This window comes from Eubalaena glacialis, chromosome 9 (assembly GCF_028564815.1).
Source record: "Eubalaena glacialis isolate mEubGla1 chromosome 9, mEubGla1.1.hap2.+ XY, whole genome shotgun sequence".
Taxonomy (NCBI): Eukaryota; Metazoa; Chordata; class Mammalia; order Artiodactyla; family Balaenidae; genus Eubalaena; species Eubalaena glacialis.
Genome location: NC_083724.1, coordinates 34,634,416 through 34,643,214, shown reverse-complemented (window position 1 = coordinate 34,643,214; position 8,799 = coordinate 34,634,416). Strand labels below are relative to the sequence as shown.

The 8,799-nt window shown below is 46.9% G+C and overlaps 1 protein-coding gene across 1 annotated transcript in view; it reads right to left on the bottom strand.

Moving 5' to 3' along the window:
- Positions 1 to 899: 899 nt before the first annotated feature.
- The window catches only part of GABBR2 (gamma-aminobutyric acid type B receptor subunit 2), a 360,010-nt gene continuing 352,110 nt past the window's right edge, over positions 900 to 8,799 (bottom strand). The window contains exons 16-19 of the mRNA XM_061201103.1: positions 8,185 to 8,367; positions 7,660 to 7,789; positions 3,812 to 3,929; positions 900 to 1,148 (exon numbers count right to left, since the gene is read on the bottom strand). Of these exons, the coding sequence (XP_061057086.1) occupies positions 983 to 1,148; positions 3,812 to 3,929; positions 7,660 to 7,789; positions 8,185 to 8,367 (597 nt within the window). The 3' untranslated portion in view covers positions 900 to 982. The remainder of the gene's footprint in view (positions 1,149 to 3,811; positions 3,930 to 7,659; positions 7,790 to 8,184; positions 8,368 to 8,799) is intronic.

Genomic DNA, 8,799 nt, shown 5'->3' with positions numbered 1-8,799 from the left:
CAGCTAGCAACTCTCTCCCCACGACTACAGGGATGTCTTCTCGCAGATGCCCCCGATTCACTTTGGTCAGAAACAAAGTCAGTGGAAAAAAACAAAACCAAACCCCAGCCAGCCCTTGGGCCCTGATGAGAGAGGTTAAAGTGCACAATCTTTCTTTATCGTGTTTGCTGGGAACAGACATTCTATGATTAGCTCGGGTGCCCCCCTTATTACGGGGAACACCTGATACGAACACGAGGACATGGCCGACGTGGTGGGTGCATGGCCGACTGTGGGTGAATGCTGCAGAGTGTGTCTGCAGTGACGTGCCCTAAATCCCCACGGTCCCGGAACGGGTGTTATTGTATTAATGTGTGGCATTTATCAGAGAGTAAGGTCCCACCGGGAGGCATGCGAGTCAGCCTGCTCCGGTACCCCAGCCCTCAGCCCGCAGAGCTGTGCCTGGCTGCCCTCCCTGCAGACTCCCTGTTCCAGGAAGGCTGGGGTTGGCTGGACTGGCAGCTGGGAGCCTGGCTGCCCCGCCCACCTCCTTCCCCAGAGGGGAGAAGGGCTGGCCTGGGGGCCACAGCCGGTGGCATGTGTGCAGAGGCAGAGGCGGTTTCTCCAGAAGCCCCTCGCCTCTTCTCAAGGCTGCTCAGGGCCACTCAGTGACTTCTAGCTGTAGTTCTAGTGACTTTCTCCTTGTCTAGGATTTTTTTTTGCCAAGTTTCAAAAATCCTAGCTCCTCCTCCTTTGCAGACATTAAGGAAGAAGTCATTTTCATTCCTCTTCTTTGTGAAAGAATAAAAACTTCACAAATAAGGCGCGAGGTCAGGTGCCAAGTGCCCCCCATCCTGTGCACTCCGTGCCATCCGAGCAGTCCCGCAAGACCAGCCGTGGCGCCAGCTTCTCCGCGGCCAGAGCTGACAGGGTTCCTGTAGCAGATGCCTCTGCTCCATGTGGTTCCGTCGCGGGGGAGGCCCCGGCCCCAGGCCTCCCGCCCTCACAGGCCCGAGACCATAACTCGGAAGGAGGGTGGCACGTGTCTGTGGCGGGGGCTGGCGGTGGGGCTGACGCAGGGGCTGACACAGCTGGCGTCCACGCCTCCAATGGACGGGAGGTAGGCGTGGTGGAGGATGGGGAGCTGGAGGGACAGCCGGCGCTGGATGCTGTGGCAGGGAGAGAAGGAAGGGGGGTGTTAGTGAAGGCTAGCAGGCTGCTCACTAGGAAGGCCCTTGGATTTGCTTTGGCTAAGATGCTGATGGTGGTGCTAAGAAGCTAAGTTCTCTCTGAATCCAGGATCTGTCCATCCTGTCATCTAACCACTCATCCATCTGGCAGGTGTTTAATGCAGGCCTGCCTGTGCCAGCTGCTGCCCCGGGAATAACCAGAGCAACGGCAGCAAGGAGGAGGCAGGCTTCTCGAGCTTCCAGTGATTTTTAAGAATAAGGCCTTGCCCTTCGAACAGGGCTTTGCTGCCAACACAGACAGCTCTCATTCGCTACTCTTGCCAGTCCCCGAATGGCCTTGGCTTTGGGCTCCATCCCTGAAAGGCTTCTCAGCTGCTCTGTCCTTCCTCATTGGCTTCGCTGCCACTGTCTCTTGTCCAGGACCTCAGTCCCTCTTGCTGGGCCAATTCCAAAAGGTTCCTTCCTGGTCTTTCGGCTTTTTTGGTGACTAGCGTTTTCTCTCCAACACTGGGATGGGGCATTCAGGGCTCCCCAAGATCTGCCTCTTGTCAAATTCTCCAGGTGAACCTTCTACCCTCTCTCCCCGGAAACCTTACCCTCTGGTGGCTAGTTTCCCCTAAAACCCTGCTTACGGGCAATCTTCCATGCCTCTGCACATGCTGTTTCCCCGGCCTAGATAGCTCTTCCTCTGCTTTCCCATCTGATGACTGCTTTCCCTTTAAGATCCAGTTTAAATGTCATCGTTTTTGTGCTATCCCCCTCACAGAGTGAGCTCCTTCCTTCTCTGTGCCCCCAGAACATGGAATTTCTGGTAAATTCCCAGAAAGGCAGCCAGAAAAAAATCTGAGGCCGTGCTGAGTCAGGGGCTGGGTAAACAGGACTGATGGAGGAGCGGAGTGAAAAGGGAGCAGCCTTCTGACTACCTGCTCACCACCACACCCTTCCGCTTACCTTCTCATCAGTCCTCACGATCAGCAGGCAGGAGAGTAAATCACCTTATTTGTTGTGAAGGCTGCTTTGGCGGATGTGCCCAGGCCACTGCTCCCCTGCTCGGCTGTGTTTCGTGCAGTATCCCACTGCATCTGGGAAGCTGCATTCCCTGAACTCTTAGGCCTCCTTGTGTCCTCCAGGCCTGGCCACTCAGGTGGGAAAAACCCCAGACCTTCACAAAACCCAATAGGCAAAAGAAGCACTGCTGTTCCCATTATAAAGATGAGAGAAGGGTACAGAGTTTGTGTAACTTGCTCACAGAAACAACCAGAACTGGGGAAGGTGTGACTCTTGTTTCTTCTGTTGACCCACAGTGCTTTGTGGGGTGGCAAATCAACTCACAGAGGCTGCCTCAGCTCACCAGGGTGCGCCCTGGGGTGTATGCATTGGTGGGGTTCTGAGATGGATGGGGACAGATGCAGTGCTGCCCCCACTCCCTAAGGACCTGCTGGCCAGAAGGGCTTCTCCCAAGAGACCCTTCCCAGGTGCTCATGAGAGATTAGTGTGTTGGAGACTTCATTTGGAAATTAAAGTTGAGCTTGTGTAATGTCATTGGTGTTGGCAGACTCCAGGAAAATGGGGAGCTGAAGAATGAACTTGACCTGGGAAAGGGTGTTCTGTCTGAGCATCCCGGGCAGGGTGGGCATCTGTGTGTGGTTGTCAGAGCCACACATTCTGCTGTCTGCTGGGATCCTGTTTGCCTTTTCATTAATTCATTGCCAAAAACCTACTCAGTGCTGGAAGCTGTGTTCAGTCCAAGGGACACAGGAAGGACTTAAACCTTACCCTCAAGGTGCTTGCACTGTAATGCAGGGAACTAATAGGTAGACCACTGATGAATGCCATGTAACCATCAGTAATTATACTGGACTGTCAGCTGCGAGGCCCTGGAGCTAATTGGGTTGAGAGGCTATTAGCTCTAAGACTAAATGGCCCCAAATGACACTGCAGTTGGTGATTGGGCTCCCTTTGCTGGTTCCTCTCCCCTTGTTGTCACTTCCCAGGGAACAAGTTTCAGAGTTGACATTTCTCATTGCTGCTTCTAATCCGCTATAAACTGGGAAGAACTAAAAATTGCCAGTAGGGACAAAGCTACTGGAGATGTCCAGGTCTTTACTTAGATGTCACCTCACCAAGTTTGCTCTGACCTCCCTGTGTAAAATTATACTCCCTAACTCCTTCCCTGCTTAGTTTTTCTCCAAAGCCCCTATCATTTAACATACTAGCTTTTGCTTTTTTGTTAAGTTATTGTCTTCCCAGATAGAATGTAAACTCCATGAAGGGAAGGATTTTTGTCTGTTTTCTTCAGTGCTGTGCTTGATACATAGTAGGTCTCAGTAAATTGGCGTTAAGTAAATGTATTCATTTTATATGTAACAAAGGCAGAGAACATGGCATTTGATGTTGGAGAGACCCAAGTTCAAATCCTATCATCTCCTGCATTTAGCAACTGGTAAGCTTTGGCAAGTCACCTCCCCTCTTTGAATATTAGTCTTCTTATGTGTAAAATAAGCAGTGTAATTTGACCTGCATCATGAGATTACTGTAGAGTTCAAATAAAGTAATGCATGTGAAAACATGGTGCCAAATGTAAACTCTTGTGTAGGAGGAATGTAGTCTTGGGCAGTAGTTCTGAAGGAAAAGGTACTTACTGTTCTGGGGAGTTTATATCTTCTATAGGATCTTTGCATGTTCGAGAGGGCTCTGTCGTGTTCCACTGTAGCTGGGGATTTTGATCGAGGTGGTTTTTTAAAATGGCCTTTCCCCCATCTGAATGCAAAACAACAATACTGCAATAATTCTGTTAACTTAATTTTTAAAAATCAACAATGCAGTCATTTTTAGGATACTGCCCAAGGAGAGAGAATGCAAAAGAGCCCATCTTCCCTTTGTGTTCTCTAAGCCATGGTCCCTGAGCCGCTCTCCTGAGACCAAGGCAGGGAGCCAAGAAGCCCCTGTCCAGGGATGGAAGTGGCGTGCTGGGGATGTGGATGGTGTGCCCTGGGACCTCCCTTTCTTCGAGAAAAAAAGGGAATCGAGTCGACCAATGTAGGCAACATAACTTAGAAATGAGAGGTTCGAATATGAAGGTCCTTTTCACGGGTGCATTAGGAATATAATGACAAAGAAAAAAAAACTCCAAGGTATATTTTCCATAAGATTGCTAAGTCTGAAAAGAATAATAATAGTAAACTGCTGGTGGGAGTATAAACCGGCATAATCTTTCTGGCAGGTACTGTCAATAAGCATCAAACACTATAAAAAGTATGTCTTTTACCCAGAATTTCCACTTTCAGGAACTATCCCAAAGAAATAATTAAGGATGTTTGTGAAAATATATACAAGATGTTCAAATCCACATTGTTTACAATATCAGAAAGTTGAAACTAACCCGAATTTGTCCGGTAGTAATGGATTAGTTACATACTAATATGTACGTATGGGGCCTCCATTCACAGAAATACTGTGTAGCCACAAAACATGATGCTCTCAACCATCTTTGTGCTTCAGAACCACCTGGAGAGAACTAAAGAAATATGAAATATAAAAACATGGCCCCCACCTAAGAGATCTGGATTCATTTGGTTTGGAAAAGAGTATGGGTGTTGGGCTTCCCTGGTGGCACAGTGGTTAAGAATCCACCTGCCAATGCAGGGGACATGGGTTCGAGCCCTGGTCCACGAATCCCACATGCCGCAGAGCAGCTAAGCCTGTGCGCCACAACTACCGAGCCTGCGCTCTATAGCCCTCGAGCCACAACTACTGAAGCCCGCGTGCCTACAGCCCATGCTCCGCAACAAGAGAAGCCACTGCAACGAGAAGCCTGTGCACCACAATGAAGAGTACCCCCGCTCGCCGCAACTAGAGAAAGCCCGTGCGCAGGCTTTTCTTTTTCTGCTGCAGGGTTAGGGTTAGGGCAACCTTATATGTGTGTCATTTTGCATCCATGTGAATACAGTCAATCCTCTTCATTCACAGATTCTGTGTTTGTGAACTTGCCTACTTGCTAAAATTTATTTGTAACCCCAGAGTCAATACTCGTGGTGCTTTCACTGTCATTCGATAACACACACAGAGCATCAAAAATCTGAGTCGCTCTCCCAGCTGAGGTTGAACAAGGCTCTGCCTTATTTTACCTCTCATATTATAAATAAGTATCCTTATTGTGGTCTATGAAGTACCACGTTTTTCACATTTTTGTGCGTTGTGTTGGTGCTTTCGCTGTTTAGAATGGCTCCCAAGCCTAGTGCTGAAGTGCTGTCCATTGTTCTCCTAAGCTGTGATGTGCCAGATGGAGAAAATGTGTGTTACATGTGTCGTTCAGATATGAGTTACAGTGCTGTTGACTATGAGTTCAGTGTTAATGAATCAACAATGTATATTAAACAAGGTGTCTTCCAGTAGAAACACACATAAAACAAAATTATGTATTGATCAGTTGATGAAAATGTCCACCTGGGAGAGGCTTGCAGGAACCTAACCCTGTGTCTCCCCTAGGAATTCACGGTTCACAGGGACTTTGTAGAACACAATTACCGTGAGTAATGAGAGTTGACTGTATATCCTTAGGATAAATTCCCAAATTGGAGTTGCTGGGTCAGAACAATTTCTATTTCAGGCAGCAGTGTTTCGCCACCTGTTGCCTCCCACTCTCAGCAACTTTTTGATCTCTGATCTTTGTTAGTCTTATAGGTAAAAATGGTATTTCACTGTAAATTAATTTGCATTCCTTTATAGGAGGGGGACTGAGCATCTTTTCATAAACATAAGCACCACTTGTATTTCCTTTAATGAGAACTCTCTTTTGCCCATTTTTCTTTTGGTTTGTTGGTCTTTTTCTTATTAGTTTGTATATAGTTATATATACTTTGTATATAATTACATATAATTTCTTTTTATATAAGGGAATAAGCTTATTACCTGAGATAATATTTTTTGGCTTAGTTTGTTTGATTTTTTGACTGTACTTATGATGGCTTTCACATTGTTAACAAAATTTCTTTTGTATTTAAATTCATCAACTTTTTTTTTATGGTTTCTCTGTTTTGCATCAAACTGAAAAGGTTTCCCTCCTGCTGAGATTACAAAAGAAATTCTCCTATGCTTTCTTCTAGTACATTCATGATTTTCACTTTTTATATTTAAATCTTTTATCCATCTGGAATTTATTTTTGTGTAAGTTGTGAGGTAAGGATCTAACTTTATTCTTTTCCAGATGGCTACCCATTTATCCCAATGAAATTTGTTGAATAATTCATTTTTCTCCACTAATTTGAAATGCCCACCTTTACTAGATACTAAAATAATCAGGAATAATTTTTTTTCTTTCAATTTCCTTGTTACTTATCTGAATCTAGACATTTTTAAACAATCAACATCTAATATAATGAATTTTATAATATTGCTTTTATAATAAAATACTTACGTAATAATAAAAGAAACTAAAGATTTTTCATTGATTTAAACAGATTTTATAAAATTAATGAATATATGCTAATGACAAGATGCAAACAGTAGAGAAGTATATAAAATGAAACATAAAAGAATCCCTTCTCACCCACTCTCCACACATATTGTCCCCTTCCCACAGGTGGATACTGTTAACAATCTGGTGTTTGTTCTACCAGACCTTTTGAAAAATGCACTTACACACACACACACATATACACATACATGTGTGTGCATATTGTGTGTATCATAATGCTGGTCTTCATACTGCTTTTCTCATTTAGAGATCTTTCCATATCTGTACAAAGAGATGCACCTCACTTTTTAATAACTATTATATGCCTTGTTTTGCTGTATCATAATTCATGAAACCACTCCAAATGACGAACATGTTAATTCCAGCTTTTCTCACCTACAAGTAGTGTTATGATAAGCACTATGTGTCTACACCTTTGACCCTGTGGGATTATTTCCCAGGGGAAGCCTCCCGCTAGGGGAATTGCTAGTCAAGGGGCTTAACACCAGACATTTGGAGGTGCCAGACCGACTTCCAAAACATTGCAGGAGAGTGTCTATTTCCATACGCTCTTATCAACACTGGTAATCTTTTTAAAATTTTGCCTAAATGTAGGCAAAAAATGGACTGTGTTACTTCCCAAGTGGTTGGTGGAATCGAACGTCATGTCATCTTACCATTCCTTTCCTGTACGTTGATGAGGTGTGTTTGAAACTGAAATGTTGGAAGAAGTACGGGTACATTATTCACTAAGAACAATGTGCCCCCAGTCAGAACGCTGGGAATGCTGGCCATGTGGGGTACACATGGAACTGGAGCCCGAGGGACTGAGAAAAAGAAGCCCCGTGCATAGGTGGATCTCCAGGTGGGGCTCCAAACAAACACTGAACTGTGCTCAGAAGACGTGGGTTCCAGATACTCCAGCTTGGCTTGTGTGACTTCAGACCTGCCCCACCCCTCTCTCTGAGCCTCAGTTTCTTCATCTGTAAAATGGACGGCTGGTGTCTCATACCCAGGGGTCCCACCTCCTCCTACCTGTGCTCTCAGTGAAGTTCCCCAGGTTGAGGATGTCGTTGAGTTCTTGGTAGTGGTTCTGTTTAATGTAGGTGGTCTTTTCTGGTGTGTCCTGCAGCTGCATGGTGACCTCTTCCAAGTCTTTGTCCAGCTAGAAAACAAAGGCTCCAGCTGAGTCAGAGCCCCCGGCCCAGCCCCTGCCCTGGCCCCAGGTGGAAAACTGAGTTTTCCCAACTCACTAGTATAATCACAAATCTTTAAGAACTCCTTTCCTTCTGAGGATGTCTTGAATCGGGCATTGCTGGACCCCAGAGCCTGGGCCAGGTGGGTAATAAACTCCTGTCAGATTCTGACAAACCGTCTCTGTCTAGTTTATGTTCCTCCCGGTTCTTGCAGCCATAACGACGGTAGATGGGACTACACAGCCATGATGTGGGGATGCTCTAGAGGGGACGTGGTGGGGAGCGGCAGCCCAGAAAGTCCCTGCACAGGGCAGAGGGACTCATGGGAGGATGGGGCCCTGGCGACCAGTGCTGTGGGAGATACCTCTGTGATCTTCATTCGCAGGCGATGGTTTTCTGACTGCAGGCCCTCTAGGCGGGACGTGCTTGCTTGGTTCACGCTGGTGACTGAGGTGGAGGTTTTAGAATCTTCTTTCTTCTGATTCTGAGTGAACTGGAATCGTCTGTTCTGAGTTGCTGCGTCTGGGTTTGTTCTCAGAGTGATGAGCTGTAAAGACAAAGGTGGGGCTGAAAAGAGGACCCTGGGGCCCTTCCTCCCATGCCCATCCAGCTGCTTCCAGCGGGTCCTGCGCTGGAGGCAACATGGGGCCCCAGGAACGACACAGGCTGGGAGTCTGGAGCCCTGGGCTCAGACTTGTTTCTGTCCCTCGTTTGTGTGTGCCCTTGGGCAGCCCCCTTCCCCTTGCAGAGTCTCGGTTTTCTTCCTTGCCACTAGATGTCTGGTCTCCTGATCCTGATTCCACCCGCATCCCAGCTATCCTGCAGAGGCCACCCAGGGCCCCTTAGGCCTAGCTCCAGCTGAGCCTCACTCTGCCTTAGGCCTAGCTCCACGTAGAAAATAAACAGCTGTAGGTGACAGCTGTGAAGACAATGGGAGGAAAGTGAAGGTTTGTGCTTGTTAGAACCATGGCCACGGCCT